This window comes from Siphateles boraxobius, unplaced genomic scaffold (assembly GCF_051911475.1).
Source record: "Siphateles boraxobius isolate OS27281-9 unplaced genomic scaffold, OSU_SipBor_1 66, whole genome shotgun sequence".
Lineage (NCBI taxonomy): Eukaryota > Metazoa > Chordata > Actinopteri > Cypriniformes > Leuciscidae > Siphateles > Siphateles boraxobius.
In genome coordinates this window covers 12,642,501-12,660,765 of record NW_027509193.1, presented here as the reverse complement: position 1 = coordinate 12,660,765, position 18,265 = coordinate 12,642,501, and the positions used below count along the sequence as shown (strand labels likewise).

The following is an 18,265-nucleotide window of genomic DNA, read 5'->3' as shown; positions in this document are numbered from 1 at the left end:
CCCATTGAGAATCCCACCAGTAAACACGAATACAACAGTTTTTATAGAATAGACATGGTACATTACCACGAGTTTTCAAACCCAGACATCTCAAAACAGAATCATCATGACTAACAAGTCACGCTCTTAATCATCACGATTGGTTGCATTGTCAAAGCAATTCCCCCCTATCATTACCCTTAACATCCGCAAAAATATCCTGTATCATCAAAAACATTGTGAGGGGTTAATATTTTAATCAATCATTTCACAATATATCACAATATAAAAAATCCACCACACCGCAAGAGATGTTTTGTACTGTAACGTCAAACAGGATTAATTGTAGTATCATTAATTTAGATCTATATAGTCTAAAGTCTCAAATATATACTTTTATAATCATATCAGTGTAATTTTAATTCTACCTTGTCTGTCAACATGATGCTGACGCAAATTGATTTTTAAGTTGATTATTAGACCTGAACAAACTTATGGATAAATCACCTGCTGTTTTAAAAAATGCTTTCAAATGTGGTTAGAACTGTTCTTTTTCCATTATCAGTCACACATTCGTACAGTGGGTGGGATGTACCCGTATACAAGACTACAGTTAAAGGCTGCGTCTCACCTCAGGGTATATCTGTCTGTGATTTTCTTCCAGCTCCCGACTGCATTGATTTCAACGCAGTCACTCTGCAAAGGCAAAGTGAATGTGAAAGCTGCTGGAATAATGTTGGGAAGGCAAGGCATTACACTGATGGCTATTGGATTTCGATGGCTCAGAAAGTGTGTGTATTTGTTAGAATGTGGTTTTTGGGAATGGGTTGTGAAATCTCTGAAACCCTATAATTTCTCTTTCAATCAGAAACAGATAGTTTGGATGGGTGCTTGGTGAATCATTGACCTATTCAGTCTGAAGCAGAGCCAAATAAATTTGGACCATTCAACCCTTTTTAGCAGCTTCATAGTCAAAACCCAATTACAAGGATTATAATTATTTTGAACCTGAATAGTTTCGGACATTCTGTAAAAATTATAATACTATGAATTATTTATTTTTATACGTTTAATTTTTATTTTTTACTTATGACCAAACTGGCACCAAAAACCACAACAACAACAACAACCTCCCCACAGCTTAAGCAGACTTCCAGTCTCTGTGACTCACCATTTTGGGATTTTTTTGGACAAACACTTAGGCAAGCAGAAGCTGGAACCTGTAGATGATTACTTCTACCAAACCAGGCCTGTCTAAGTATTCCAACCCAACTACTCCACCCACTTATTTACTCTGGTCTTGTGATCTCATGTGCGATTACATTACAAAACCTATCCTGGATTACCAAACAGTACAAGGAGTGTCAAAAACATCCACAGCTTGAATTCAAGTATTCTCCTCTCACCTCTCAGTAGTTTCACGAAGATTGTTCAACTGAATCGTGGAAGAAATAGAAAATGCCAAAAGCACAATACTAAGTTTAAAGTGATCCCTTCAACATGCGCCTCCTGTTTGAATCCCTTTTCTGCAAGCTTTCGCAAATGTAATGTCCGTAGAAAGTACTTCATTATTCTGTTCCTGTAATTTCCACTGAGGGCACCAATCTGGGTTTCTAGGTTTGTTTGTCTGTCAGATGGTTGGTCGAGCTCTTGCTCTAAACAGGAAACGTCCCCAAAACATTCTGATAACATGTTTTTTTTTCTCTCAGGGAGACGTTCAGACAATATTCGTCGTCATTCTCTGATTTGAAAAGTAAGTGTAAGTGCTTTAACTAAGAATTGGTCACGTATAGGCGACCGACTGAATTGACCCCAGTGACCTTGGATGTCTTGGCAAGAAGATTAAATGCATGTTTTTACATATGTTGGGTGTCTCTCTCAAAAAACAAAGAGAGCACATTCCAGTAAACAGACATGTAATTCTTATTCTGTAATTAAGTAAATCTCATTAGCATAAAGAAGTCATTCAAATAATTTAATATGAAGGAGAAAATCCTCTAAGGATTTAAAAAAATGTTTGGCATGTTACTTGTTTGACCATATTTTTGATTAACTATTATTGTATAAACTTATCTAACATTAGCATAAAATTATAACATTACCATACATTTCCATGAAAAGTACCCCCCCCTTGTATCACCTAAAATTATGATTTTGACCATTGTCACCTTCCGGGCTAGATCCTCTTGACTGAAATAACACAATATAATCTATTAAACTGATGTTAAGTTGTTTGTGCTTTTATTTTAATTGGCTAGTTTTAGTGACCAAAAATTTTATATTAATAACGCTCAGTTTGCAAGCCGGTTATCTATTCTGCCATATTTATTTTCTAAAACACTTTATTTTACAGTGTCCTTGTTACACGTGTTACATGTAGTTACTGTAATAACTATAAATAGAACTATAAAACTAACCCTTAACCAAACAAACCCTAACCCTGTAGTAAGTACATGTTCATTACACAGTACTTAAATGCAGAATTACACTGTAACACGGGACACCTTAAAATAAAGTGTAACCAACAAAACTGTTAATATTACAATTTAGGTTGACCTCATGTGGTTAATTAAGCACTTTCATCCACTGACCATTTGGTTTTAGACCCTAGGTTGTAGCTACACTATTCGTGTAGAGCGTCCGATATTTTCATATACATTTTTTACTTGAATTCATATGAATACTGTAGTTGGTCTGGAATGCATTGTAAGTCTTTGTCTAACTTCATGTGCAGAAAATAGGTAGCACGTTTGCTTTTTGTCAGAGGAGACTTTCAAGAACGCTTTCTCTCTCCCCAATAGGCTAAAGTGTTGCATGTGAGTAAATAGTCTATTAGGCTACACAAAGAATGAACAATGTCGTGTTTTTGTTGCCTGAGAGCAAAGTGTTAAGAAAGTCTGCTAAATTCTCAGTCCTGGAGACTTATCCCGGGTGTCGGGTAGTCATTCAAACTTATTTCTCCGCCTCTTCCACTTCATTTTCTTGGGACGTGTGAATGTGTGCGTGTGCAGAGAAAGTGAACGGTCTGCCCCGCTCATTCACTCCGAACTCATCACCTTCCACGCACACAGCGACACGGACACTCTCAAAGCCCGTCTGTCCTTCACAAGCTCTGCTTCTGTTTCAAAGGGAAGGGGGAAAACAGTCGTGTTTCTCTCCGTTTCACCTCTCCGCGGGTATGCATCATCAGCACGGTGGCGGGCACCGGGACGGCTGTTGGAGTCGCGCGTGGATAAATGTTTGCAGATGCACTTTATATTTATTTCTAGTATTAAGCCTGGAGCGGAGCACCACCGTGCACTCAGGTAGGAAATATTCACGCTTTATAATCACTTTTTTTCAATGCCTTTTGCATTTTTTCTCTGACCTCTTTGTTTTCGTGATTGTTAAAGTGTTTTGTGAATTAGAAATAACTAATAATGAGGCTTGGTTTTTATTTGGGGTGCTGTTGTGTAATGTTGGCTACGGGTGCACCGATGTGAAGGAATGCCACGAAAGTCCAAACTCTGAGTGGAACCAGATGTGAAAAGAGGAAGAGAGAACAGGGGGAGGGGAGTGCTAGTGCTGATGGTGTGGATTGATTGCAGTTATTCGAATCATTTAAATCGATTCACTAAGAGATTCATTAACTGTTTCGTTTATTGATGCTTTCTTCAGGTTACAACAGTAGGTGGCGACAGGAGAATTTCCTTTTCTGTGCTGTTTGAGTCGCTGAATCGTTTACTCACCCGATTCGTTAAAAGCGCTCAAGACTGAAAATATTTTACATGCTTTATCAAAAATGTAATACTATAAAGAAGAAACTCAAGAAATGACATTTAAACATAAGTATTTCTCTAAAACTGACAACAAACAATAGCTGTACTTTTCCTTAATTTTGTACACTGCTTGCTTGTCATAATCAAACTATAGATTGGTCTGTAAGACTCGGCTCGCTTCATTTCCTTCACAAATGAGTGTCTTGTTAAAGGGATCATCAGATGCAAAATTCACTTTTATATGGTGTTTGCATATAAATGTGTCTGCAGTGTGTGGACACAACCAACATACAATGAAAAAAGGCCATTCACTCCTCTTTTTTTTAATTCTCAAAAAGCCTAAACACTCTCAATAATTAAGCCGTTTGGATTTTCTGAGCAATATGATGTCATATGGCGGATGCTCTGCCCACAATCACTGACGGATTGTCCCGTATTAGGGCCATTCCACAGAATGGGTGACGTTTGCTTGTTGTTACCCTTCAAAATGAAACTTTATTTTTTATCTTTTTTTAACACTGAATTTAATACTACACATATTTAACTAATGTGTCAAAATGTGTATTGGTCAATCTCAGGCAACTTTATTTAATTTTTTACAAGGTTTCTAAGCAGAAGATGGACGCATGTTTTCTCAGTCCTGTTACCGAAACTCATGTGCCATTCAAAGAGCATGTTTAAAAGCATGTCAATTAATTTCTTTGTTTTTCCCACAAGACAGATTTTATTTTAAAGACATTGTTGGTTATATGTTCAAATAATTGATATTTGTGACAAAAAAAATCACTAGGCCTATATATTAAGGCAAGGTGCATTTAAATACATTTTTTTCATTTCATTTTACAGAAGACTGTCAATTTAGTTGATCAATTTTTTAAAATCATTTAATTAACCAATTGTATAAATTATGGACCAAACAAAACTGATAAAACAGCGGTTTAACTTTATTTTTTTAAGGAAAGAAAATTAGTAACAGGAATGAACACTTGGTAACTGAACATTGGGTAACAGGAATGAGTGTCCATATGTGTGTGTATGAAAGAGAGTGTACATGACTGTGTGTGCATGAGATTTCTGTGATGTACTATGTGCTAGTTACCAGCGAAGGAGGTGGAAAGAGAAAGAAGAAGAGAGAGGAGAAGAAAGAGGGAGAGAGAGGGAAGTTAAGACAAAAATGGTGGATAAGAGAGGGTTGTGGGTGTGTTTCGCTCCTTCCCCTGCAGGATGCCATGTGTGGGTGTTTCTGGCACCTGCATAGTATGGGTTCTCTCCATCTTCTACAAAATATAAGAAAGACAAAGACAAAACATTTAAGTCACTTCGTGGTGGACTGGCTTCCTGGAAGTATGGTTTTCACATTGTAAAATGAATACTAATGTCTACTATTTAAGTAATTGCAACCTTAAAACTCCTAATTCAGGAGATAATATTATATCAACTAATATTTACAGTATTAAATCAACAAAACAGAGGACTCTACTCACTCCTGTCATTTTTCATGAGTAACAGGACTGGAAGTAACAGGATTGAGTTTTTAAGCAAAAAGTTATGACATATGGCCACACTGCATACATGCTAATAGCATGAGGACACTGAGCAAATTCTAGTGACTTTCCAAAAAGTTAATATTTTCAAAATAAACAAATAACATCTAAGAAATATTTTAGTAACAGTACAGCATGTTGAAATTGACCTTCTCAGTCATAGTTAGAATTTCATCAAATATAAAGAAATTAAAATGAGGGTGAAAACTCGGGGACACGACTATATAGTGTATCTAAAATATTTTTTTCCCATGAAAATAATTAACCTTTTTAAAGCATAGATTGGGTTTAAAGTCACACAACAATGCAAAAAAAAATTTTTCTCAATGATTTTAATCATTATATTTCATGGTAAAGTTTAGAGATAGAGAGTAGGGACATGCAACAAATGCTATTTATTTTAGTGTTCTAGGTAGATTTTATTAATGTTTTTAATTATACATTTTTAATTTGCAGTTAGCTTAATATGTGGGACACTTTGCTTAAAGGGATAGTTCACCCAAAAATGAAAATTCTGTCAGTATTTACTCTCCCTCATGTTGTTACAACCTCGTAAGACCTTCGTTCATCTTCGGAACATGAATTAAGATATTTTTGATGAAATCTGAGAGCTGGATCACTCCTCCATAGGCTTCTATGGGATTGAAACTTGCCAGCCCCGAAAAGTTATTAAAGACATCGTTAAAATAGTCCAAGTGACTACAGTGGCTCAATCTTAAGTTTATCAAGCGACGAGAATACTTTTTGTGCGCAAAAACAAACAAAAATAACGACTTTATTTCAACTATTCATTTCGTTCTCTGTGGGCCTCGAGTCAGTTAACGTAGTGTGATTGCGGAGAACTACGTCACACGTAGGCTCACTATTGGCCGACGCTGGTCATGTGGGTGATGCGTGTGACGTACAACAACAGAAGCGCTGCGCTGTTAAACTAGTAACCTGACTCGATGCCAACAGAGAAGGAGATTAATAGTTGAAATAAAGTCGTTATTTTTGTTTTTTTGGGCACAAAAAGTATTCTCGTCGCTTGATAAACTTAAGATTGAGCCACTGTAGTCACTTGGACTATTTTAATGATGTCTTTAATAACTTTTCGGGAAACAAGTGTCAATCCCTTAAGACGCCTATGGAGGAGTGATCCAGCTCTCAGATTTCATCAAAAATATCTTAATTTGTGTTCCGAAGATGAACGAAGGTCTTACAGGGTTGGAACAACATGAGGGTGAGTAAATACTGACAGAATTTTAATTTTTGGGTGAATTATCCCTTTAATAATAAAATGTATTTTAGAGTTAATTTTCATGCATTTTTATACATATAATGTCCTGGGGACATAAATGGCTCCTTAGCATATTTCCCGTATTAGCATATTTCCGCCCTCAGCCATTTGTATACTGTCCGCCAAGGCATCACTTTACATGTCTCATGCCGACAGGACATGCCCCATGGGAGAGAGGGGTGGGGTGAGCAGTTGCTCAGTATCATTTAAAGAAACATGCACCGAAACAGGTCGCTGTGAACAGAGTTGTTTTGAGGAGGTAAAAAGGGTTGTTTTACACAACCATTGAGGAATTTTAACCAAAGTATGTTACAAACTTTACATGAAGACCCTAAAGAATCATACCAACTTGTGGAAAATGGGCATCCGAAGACCCCTTTAAAAGCCAAAAGAGTCCAAAAAATGTCCAACATTTGACTCGTTCAATTAGACCAACAAGCTCCTTTAGAGCCCAAACTCTAATGCTGTTTGCTCATAGGCTACTCATTTATTAAAGGCTGAAAATCACTGGTTTCAAAACGGCGATTCTCTGAACGAGTCAGTGGCTGAAAGTAACTCGATTTGTTCATTTAAAAGATTTGTTCAGAAAACTGATTCATTCACAGACGCAACACCATTGATTAGGCAATGCTTTTACGTTTTATAGCGCAACTTTAGTGGGCGAAACCTAAGGACATTTTGAATTATAAAGGGACACTCGTTATGCTTACTGCTCTGTTAACCTGTTGTCTCGATCGCTTGATTCTCACCCTGTAAAGCTAAGCAGATGTGCCCTAAATATCCGGTTACACAATAACGAGCCGCAGCTGAGGGCTGTCTACCTCTCGGAAGTCTTGTATACTTTTTAGGGCTTCTCTCAACTTCACAGTCCAGCAGACACAGGATAGAGTTTTGCACCTCTGTGTCAGGGAATTTTTTCTTCTTCTAAAGAACAGAGCAGTGTTGTTAAACAAAATAAAATACGTCACCGTAGACCCGACACTGCAGATTGCTATAGTTGCAGGATGCAGACGGAATTATGAATATTCTTAGCATGACGCATGAGTAGGCTAGCTGCAAGTTTTCTTCTCTTCAAGTATTCTCTCTTGTAGCCTAGATCCTAATTTGGCCCGTGTCTCCTCCTTTCTTTAACTTTTTGACTAATCACACAACTAAATCTATTGAACTTATTTAATCTTTTTGTTTATTTTATTGTAGGGGGAGACCGGGGATGGTTGTAACACGGGGAGAGTTGTAACACCACCATTTCTACCACTTAGGGATAAGATAGGAGTTATGTAATATCAGTATGTATTGATGGATTTCAGTATGTATTTACCTACTTCCTCCCTGATACCGCATGGTGGTTGTCAAGTCTGGAAACCTACACTTTCTGAATTTATAGAGAAAAAACAGATTTTGAGGTAAGAAAGTAAATTTTTTGACCAAGACTATTTTTTGTCAAGTATCTAAACTATTGCAGATAATATAGTTTGACTTATATTAGAATGTAGTTTCTTAGGCAACATGTGATGCAGTTTTCCCCTGCTAATTTTAAACCAGTAGCCTATGCTAATACACCTAGCTAAACAGTGACTGACAGGGGTGGGGTGGGTTGTAACACTTCTTGAAAAAGTGTTACAACCATCCCCTATCATACAACTGATTGATTTTAATATTTTTACAGAATGCCCTTACAGAAAGGCAAGTCAGTTAGATCAGCTGCAAAGGTACATTGGAGTTGCAGTTTCTGGGCCCACAAAGCTTGCACTCCAGGGTTACCGCCATTCATTTGTCAGCACTGTGACTCTGATTAAGAAGACACACACACACACACAGACACACATGCGTGCGCACACATACACACACACACACACACACACACACACAGATATAGTTTTTTTTGTCAGAAATTGTATATTTATCAAGTATTTAAGTAAGTTTGTTCAAGTAGACACAATTATAATCAGACAATCTGTTCCAGAGAGGGAGTGAGATTGTTCTTTTATGTCAATAAACCTGTTTATGAAGCATATCATATTGTGTGGCATCCATTTTAGCTTCTTTTTTGTAATTGTTACAACTTACCCCAGCATGTGTTCAGGGCTCTCAAGTTTTATCAAAAGTTTAGAGTGAGATTTTGGGGAGGAGCCACCCAAATATTTGCAGCAGCGGTCCCTCGACCCAACCAAATTCGCTTCAATTTTTGCTAGCAGTTCAATTTTGCCTATTGTTCATAATTGACCAGCACAAATGGAAATTATAACAATTGTTAAATCTGATAAAAAGACAAATTCATCCAAATAAAATAAATAATATAATAAATAATAATATTATAATATTAAATAATAATAAATAGTTATATTTAAAAAATACATATTTATTGAAAAAATAAAAATAAATTTGACCCCAAACAAGCCAACTGAACATCAGTGCTCAATGTACATAACATTGTGTCATAACAACTTGCCCTGAGCATGTATGTCAAGACCCAAACCGGACACCTTTACAGGGGTCATCGGATGCCCATTTTCCACAAGTTGGTATGATTCTTTTGGGTCTTCATGTAAAGTTTGTAACATACTTTGGTTAAAATTTCTCAATGGTTGTGTAAAACAACACCCTTTTTACCTCTTCAAAAACAGCTCTGTTCACAGTGACCCGTTTCGGTGCATGTATCTTTAAATGATAATGAGCAACAACTTTTTGGCTTTTTGAGCATGGATTTTTTTCATTGCATGGTTATTGTGTCCACACACTGCAAAGACACATTTATTTGCAAATACCATATAAAAGTGTATTTTGCATCCGATGACCCCTTTAAAAGCAGTTGGAGAGTTTTTGAATGCATCAAAAATAATTTAGCACGAATTTGGCTAAACTCCTCAACATCAGCTCTCACTGTCTTTGATCACAGGCAAGAGATATCGTCCAGGAATCGTAAAATCAAATTGCTAAAAAAAATAAATGAAGATGTCCGCAAACCGCATTCATCAGATCGTGCTCTTCAACTTCCACTCCGTGTGTGCGCGTGTTGTCTAGTAACGAACGAGCTTGCAGCGGGAACACATAATTTACCCGGAAACAACTAATTCTAATTTCTGATTGGCTGGTAGCTAGCATTTAACTCAGTATAACTCGAGACAGATGCTATGAACTCGGCAGAGAACTTCCCTCCGTTTGCCTGCGCCTCGTCCATTAATTGTATAGCGGGACAAGTTCCCTTACTCCTCAGCGTGAGAAATACAAGGTCTGGCGTGTGAGCGTGTGAACGGGTTGAAATGCGTGTGTCTCGACTTGAGAGCCCTGTGTGTTTCAACCTACCCCGGTGGTACAGTATGTATTTGACACCAATTCACGAGGTCTGTGATATTCTTGTAGGGGATTGAATTGGTGCCATTTGTAGTGAACAAATGTGGGTACTTTGTATACAAGTTTGAGAACTCTAGCTATAAAATTCAGTGAGTTGTAGTTACTGAAGCAAAAAGTGTTACAACCATACCCGGTCTCCCCCTATTGAGTTTTTTAAAATTCAGTAGTCTAGTTTTATTGATACATTTTAATATTTTAGTACTTAAAAATATATTATATATTTAAAATAAAAAAAATGTAAGATATAAAATATAAAGTTTTATATACATTTAGGAGTTGAAAACCTTTTGGTACCAAATTTTGGTAACAGGTGTATTAGAAAATAAATTGCATCTTCTACCACTGACCATTTGATGCTTCAGATTTATATTTGTTTCTGAGAGCTGCTTTAGATTGATTATCCATTATGCTCATATATATATATATATATATATATATATATATGAATTATTAGACATGCTTTTTGACACTTTTAATATAAAAATATAATGTTCATAATATTTGACTGTTAATATTTTTTTATTTTATTATTGATGCTTTTTTCATTTTGTGTGTCAATGCATGTAAAAACCTGTGGGGAGACCCTTATATTAGACCTGTTTCTGCCTCAGTTGGGGTTTGATCTCAGGTCAGAGCTCTGACTGAGGGCTCAGTAACGGAACCTGAGAAACAAATACTGGCCGGAATTTCCTGTGTGTTGGTCAATCATCTGTGTTTACAGAATAAAAGGATCAACTAAAACCCTGACCTCTCTCTGCACCCTTCCTTTTGCTCCCTCACTCCTTCTTCCCCCCCCCTCCCTGTCTCTCAGTTGGCTTGTTACCTTCCCCCAACTCCATCTCTCTCTCTCTCTCTCTCTCATTTTATATCCCAAACTCATTGCCCTCCTCCAAAAAGGGGAAGGGAGAAACAAAAATACATCTGTCATAATAATAAACGTTTAGTTTTGGTAGCTTAGAATCAGGGTTCGGGAAAACCACATACCACCACATGACTAAGCTCACGCTCAGACTTTAGACCCCCCCCCCCATATTCGCCTGTTTCTTCTGCCTTTTCCATTTTGGGGCATCCTTTGTATTTTGTCATGGGGATTACACTGTAAATTCAGAAGGCATCGACTAGTTATATGTTGGAGATAGGATATGTTAAAGTATAGAATCCCTTTTTTTTAAAATTAAGTTTGTCTAAAAAAATCAGCAATTTTTTTTTAAATTATTGAGAAATTCTTGATCAACAAACTATTCATTTTCAGTAAATAGTATGTAAAATCGAATTTGGACAATTCTGTGTTCATCTCATTTTTCCTTAGTACATTGTATTGCATTACATATTATCAGTCACCCTGCACATTAGAAAGCCAATATCAGTCAAACACTAATCAGATCATGGCTAATTTTTAAGACAACAACATTCTTCCTCAGGCAATGAAGTGGAATATCATAGCAATGTCTCCTGTGTTTTTTAGCCTTCAGCTCTGAGTCGGTGTTTGATAGGTAACTGTTTCAGATGGGGAGTTTTGCATCAGATCTGTTTTTACCAACTTTAAACCTTAAGACGACAATTCATGGGGAACATTCCACAGACTGTGATGAAAAGACCATTTTCAAAAACAGTTTATTTAGCTGTGCAGCAGCAGCATCCGTGCCATGATATGTTCTCATCTCTAGCATGGAAGAAGGTGGTTTTATGGAGCATCCGTGCCAAAACCACAGGCTGAAAAAAGAGTTTCTTCCTGTAAGCTGTGTCAGCCTACTCAATAACTGTCCGAAAACCTTCTCATGGATGCTATTCTGCCTCTCTAACTCTAACTGTACTTCAGACAGATCATCCATAGCTATGCATCTCTCTTTAATCACACAACCACTGCTGATTTACAGATCTTTTTTATGTTTAATAATTTTTTTTAACACTGCCTCACGACTGCTGCTCATGTGACATCCTGTGCCAGCTATCATGGTATTTTTCTGTTTTATGTTATGCAGTAGTTCTGGAATAAGCAGTAATTTAGCAGATGCTTTTATCCAAAGCAACAATCCCCTGAAGCAACCTTGTTTTATAACCTGCCTTTCTCAAGGGCACATTGATGACGATAGCTATTGGTTATTTGATTTAGGCTTTCTTTTTTTTATGAATGTGCAGTTTTTAGTGTCATTATTATTATCATTATAATTATTTACTTCTAAAAGTGCTGCTGCTTTTGCTATTTTATTTATTTATTTATTTATTTATTTATTTGTATTTATTACATTCTAGTTGTCCTACACTGAGAGAAAGATTATTATTATTATTATTAATAAATTTTTTTTTTTTTTGAAATTTAAGTAGTGTTTTTAATTTTAATTTTAATTTCTTTTTATTTGGCCCTCAATGAGAAAAAATAGAGTAAACATATTATTAGGGCTGTAACGATACACCAAACCCACGATTCGATTCGTATCACGATTTTTGACCCACGATTCGATTCGTATCGCGATTCTATCACGGGGGCGGGGCTTGAGGGGGCGGGGCTTGTGGTGAAAAAAAGAGATTTTGAGAGAAGAAGAAAAATACCGGTATTTTTATTAAATAACATTAGGAAAAACCTGTATAATCTAAACACCAAAGAACAATAATAACTATGCAAATTATTATACTATACGGCAGTGTAGGCTGCTGCTTTTGGGCTGTGTTCTGTACTCCAACTAAATTGATTTCGGGATGGTGCCGTAATATGCATCTGCATGTTGGACGTGTTGCCGGTCAATTGAGGATTAATTTAATGCACTTTCTGAGAATTTATATTTCAAGTTTTGGCTGCAAATTTCACGTCCATAATGCTGAAATTGCCAAATTTTAAATAATTTATCCTCAACTAGTTTTGTGGTGTAGGTCTACGTAGGCTATTTTATAATGTTAACTTCAAATAATACTAATAGTAATTTAAAGATGTGGTAGTTCTCATGGGCCTGAGGGGAGGGGAGGGGGGGAGGAGGGGGGATCCCCCCTTTAGATGATTCTCATGGGGGGGATTTTTTTTGTTTGAGGGGAGAAAGGGGGGGCATTTTTTCCAAACAAAATTATTACATTTATCTTGCCTAAATGTTTGCGCTCATTGCATTTTTACAATGGGGTAATAGCCTATTGTTGTTAAGAATTTACACATCACAAGGAAGCTTGATTTAAATTGTTTAATTAAATTGAAAAAAGTAGCACAAATAAATACAATAGAATAAAGATACAAATAAAGACAATTAAAGAGAAAAGTTTTTTGAATAGGTCTAACACTAGTATTTATATACAGATACTGAATAAAGTAATCAAATGGAAAATAACACTGGGTAGTATTTTAGTCCTGAATAAATTAAATACATAGGCTATTAATCCTGATTCCTTTAACTTAAAGCCATCTTTTGTTGTTTTGACAACAAAATTAATGACAGACACATATGGCTGCCGTCACTTTAAGAGCTAGTGCACGGATCCTGTGTTCATTATACTGGCATGCGTTTTATGTTTATTAAAGACAAAACCGACTATAGCCTATTTAGAGTATAGCCTACTCACAAAGACCGAAATTGACAATTTTGCGTGTTAAAGCAATATAATCCGCGAAAAATAGTTACTAGCCAGCTGTTTTTGAGGCGGATTTTCTATGAATGTGCGCATAGAAAATAATCTCAGAGAGCGCGCGAGCACTGATTAGTTTAAAATCGCTTGAATGTTTAAACTGGTAAGACTTAAAAAGACTTCAGTCACGATGCACTGCTGGCCCGATTGTGCAAGTGAATATTCCGTCATGTCCCGACCTTACAGTCTATGGTCCCGACTCCAAAACGCGAGTGTGTATTATCGCCGCAGCGCTTGATGCCTGCCTTGCACAAAACATTATGAGAAGAGATAGAAGACGCGCGGCACCGCTGAACACTCACGCTGTTTGTGAAATTGCGTCTGGAAGATAGTTGTTAAAAGAATGATTTTATTTTATTATCTGTGTGGATTACGATTGCGGGAATTTCCCACATTATAAATGGGAGACCTGCGGGAATGATTAGAATTATGCGCAATACCCGCGCCGAAATTCGAGCCCTGGTTCTGGACAGGAAGGATAACTCTGGGAGTTGGAAGGGGTGTGATCGCGATTCTGCCTTCTCACATCGCGATACAGGATCGTGGACCTGAGTATCGCGATTTCGATTTTATATCGCGTATCGTTACAGCCCTACATATTATTATTATTATTATTATTATTTATTAAGTATTTATTAAGTAATTAAGTATTCATTTATTGAATTAATATTTAAATTAATTAACATGAAAATTAGTAGGTTTATTATTTTTTTATTTTTTTATTAGTAGTAGTAGTAGTACTATTAATGTTTACATTTATTTTATTTTATTATTATCATTTATTTGTATTCTGCATTAAGAAGAACCAGAGTAAGCTTGACTCAATCATTTAATTATATATTTAGTTTGAGACAAAACCTGGAAATGTAAATCCTGACCTGATTATCAAAATTAAAAAATATTTGATCAGAGTTTGTGATCATAAACAAACATTGTAATTTTTGTTGCCTTTATTCAAACTCCCATAATTACTCGTCTCGTGCAGTAAAGCCCTGATTCACACTGAAGATATTAAGATGATGCTCAAGAAATGTCTGAGCCTGCTTTGCCCTTTATCTGTCAGGAGTGGAGAGAAACGCTTTGAAGTTTGTGTGAACGCGCATATCTTTACCTTCCTTCCTGAAGTATGTCTCCCCAGGGTCTTACCTCCACCAATTATATGACTCGCTCAGATCACATGGTGCCCTCAAATTCTTCTGCAGGAAGATGGAAAGACTTGTTGTTTTATTCCCGGTTTGTCACGGATTGCATGTCATTAATAAGTAGAATCAGGACCCCAGGGAAAGAATTGTCCTAGTTGGATTTGTTCACATTTTCAGCTCTTGTTATTTCACATCTCATTTGTTAAACACTTGATCTAGGATTTGTCCATATAGGTGATCTGTTGCCAGGGCCTGGTAAAAAGTTTATCTTTAAAAACACTATTTATCTATATTTTTAATGTAAATTACAGAATGCTGTATGCATATATACATATATATGGTAATATATGTCTGAGAGCATTGCTTGATGAAATTGGAAAAGTCTCCCAGGGTGTCAGTTAACTTTTTTGTCTCTGTTTTTTTAGAGAAGTCCGGTTTGTTTTTAGAGTGATCCCATTTCCCATTCCCCGGCTTTTGAACTACTGTGTTTGGAAACACAGCTGCTTCTCTCGGGTATCTCTTCAGGCTCTCTTTCTTCTGCTCTGATTTTCTTTCTTTCTGACGTTGTGGTTGTAACCTTGCATTCCCCCCTGCAGGAATGAGAGGGTGCACGAGAGAGACAGATAAAGAGAGAGAAAAGCAGAATGGAAGTATAAAAAGAAACCAGACTGGCTTTCAGGAATGCTGCCGGGTTTTGCTCTTTTACTTGACTCTCCTTCTAGCCATCTCTTTTCCCTTTCCTTCTCTCGCTAAACAACACATATATACTCAAATACCAATGTATTTCTTTATTCTTAATGCATTGTCAGTATCCGGTAAAGCAGCTCTATAATTTATGACATGCAGGCACTTTTTTTTCCCAAGGAGGCAAGAAAAGGAAGTTACTCCTCAATACGAAAATAATCGACAGTACACAAATAATTGTGAAATATGAGATTAAACTCAATGACACAAGTAAATAAAGTTTGACATCAGTAATTGATTGTCAACAGAATAATACCACCTATTATGTTTGCAACTGGTCTACAAATCATCGAAACAGCTCATCCACTATCTGATATCATCACTTTCTGTCATGTCAGAATCAAAAGTACATGATAATCTGTAAACAGATATTTGTTGCCGTGCCAATAACGATGTTTATTAACATACACTTTATGAGACTTGTGATATATCCATTATATATATTAGTTTAAATGTAATAGATTTCAGTCCAATGTAAATATATACACTACTGTTCCAAATTTTGGGGTCAATAAGTTTTTTATTTAAATAAATAATACTTTTATTCAGCAAGGATGCATTCAAATTTAATTAAAACAGCATTAAACTGATCAAATGTGACAGTATAAAGGATATCTTATAAAATATTTCTATTTCAAATGAATGCTGTTCTTTTAAACTTTCTACTTAACAGAAAAATGTATAACAGTTTTGACAAAAATATTAAGCAACTATTTTCAACATTGATTATTATCAACGCCTCTTCAGCAGCTAATTATATCAGCATATTATAATGATTTCTGAAGGATCATGTGACTCTGAAGACTGGAGTAATGATGCTGAAATTTCAGATTTGACATCAAAGGAATGAATTACATTTTAAATATATTCAAATAGAAAACAGTTATTTTAAATTGTAAAAATATTTCATAATGTTACCGTTTTACTGTATTATTGAGCAAATAAATGCGGCTGTGATAAGAACTAACGTCTTCAAAAAACATTGAAAAAAACTTTTGAATGTATACTTCTTTAAGGACTAAAAAAATATATAAACACAGAGAGGTTGTTTTGCCTCCTCATTTCAGAATACCACAAACCACTGATGGGTGCTGGAGTATTCTCAGTTATGATGAAACATGGGATAAATGTGTGTGTTCACACAAAAGAGGAATATTGCCAATGTCTGCGTTCTCTCAGTTTCTGTTGCACTTTTTCATTTTGTTTATGTTAATTACTATCTATTTGCAGTCAGAGATATGATGTGTTCCAAAACCAAAGCAAAACACAGAAGCCACACACACAGACTGTAACCTGAAACTCCAGATTTCCCTCAAACAATTACTTTTCACCTGTAATTAAATCAGTGTTTTACAATCGAGGCCAGTTGAACATAAAAACTTTCTGTGGGATTGTTTGAACAGGATTTGTGCTTTGCTTGTGTTGGCTGTGAACTACTTGTTTTTATTGAACATTAGAGTGGGTGCAAGAGAATCAAAAGGGGTTTGCTTATCCTACTGGAGTAATAATATACTATGAAAATAGCTGTGAGACAAAAACAGTTTTGGTCACATGACATTGAGATTTTGATGGAAATTGTTTCTTGTCAGATCAGTCATTTGGCTTAATGGTGGGTAAAATCATTAAAAACCTCTGTAAATGTCCAGGCTTTGCATCAAAGCGTTACTAATCTTTCCATATTTACAATTATAGGGTTATCAGATGTCTCTTCTACAATATTTCTGGCTAATAACTCTTCTTCTATCTCTCTTTCTGCAACAGCACATACAGATGATTTGGACACTTTTGCGTTTTTCCACGGGGGAGCGCTGGGCTGCTTGGGGGTACGAGATCACATGCTGCACCTCTCCTCTTCCTGCAAGGATGACGCCCAGCGTTGGAAGTGGGTTACCAGGGGACGGCTCTTCAACATTGGCTCCTCCCTCTGCTTGGGCATCACCGTGGGCAACGTGAGCACTTCTAGCAACAAGTCACCACTGGGCGTGTTTCGGTGCGACTACGAGCCTCCACGAGTGCGCTGGACCTGGAGCTGCAGCAAGTTCTTGGAGATACTTGAATCTTACTTGCCCGCCCCTAAATTACTCCTCAACAGCGGCAATGTCTCGGACGCAGGCGTCCCGCCTGCAAGACCCTCCTCCCAAAAGCTCCAGTGGCGAGTCTATGATGACAATCAAGACCTTTGCGCCAAGCCGTACCGAGGTCAGCAGATTAAATGTTGTTGTTTATTTTCTCTCTTTCTCACAGTTACATGATATCCTAACCAGTAATTTATCTGTCCACACTGAAGCAAATCACAGCCAATCAGAACATATTTGATGTTTAATATAAAATACCATTCAAAAGTTGGGGTTGGAGTGATTTTTTTATGATGTTTTTGAAAATCTGAATTTATTTGATTAAAAATACAGTAAAACTAGTAATATTGTGAAATATTATTAGAATTTGGAATAACTTTTTATTTGGAATATAATTTTGTTTTAGTATATTTTAAATTGTAATTTATTCCTTTGATATAAAGCTGAATTTTTTAGCATCATTACTCCAGACTTCAGTGTCACATGATCCTTCAGAAATCATTCTAATATGATGATTTGCTACTCAAGAAACATTTCTTATTATTACCAATGTTGGAAGCTGTTTTTGCTGCTAAATGTTTTTTGGAATCTGTGATAAAAAAAAAACTGGATTCTTTGATGCATAAAAAGGTAAAAACAAAAAGCAGCATTTATTTGAAATAGAAATAATTTGTAACATTATTAATGTCTTTACTGTCACTTTTCATCAATTAAAAAATTTAAATATAAATTTCTTTCAAAAATATAAAAGTCTTACTCACCCCAAACTTTTAAACAGTAGTGTACA

The 18,265-nt window shown here is 36.2% G+C and overlaps 1 protein-coding gene across 1 annotated transcript in view; it reads left to right on the top strand.

The window, feature by feature from the left end:
* The first annotated feature begins 2,977 nt into the window (after nt 1-2,977).
* mrc2 (mannose receptor, C-type 2) overlaps nt 2,978-18,265 on the top strand; it is a 58,603-nt gene continuing 43,315 nt past the window's right edge. The window contains exons 1-2 of the mRNA XM_077212240.1: nt 2,978-3,284; nt 17,165-17,602. Coding sequence (XP_077068355.1) covers nt 3,158-3,284; nt 17,165-17,602 — 565 coding nt within the window. The 5' untranslated portion in view covers nt 2,978-3,157. The remainder of the gene's footprint in view (nt 3,285-17,164; nt 17,603-18,265) is intronic.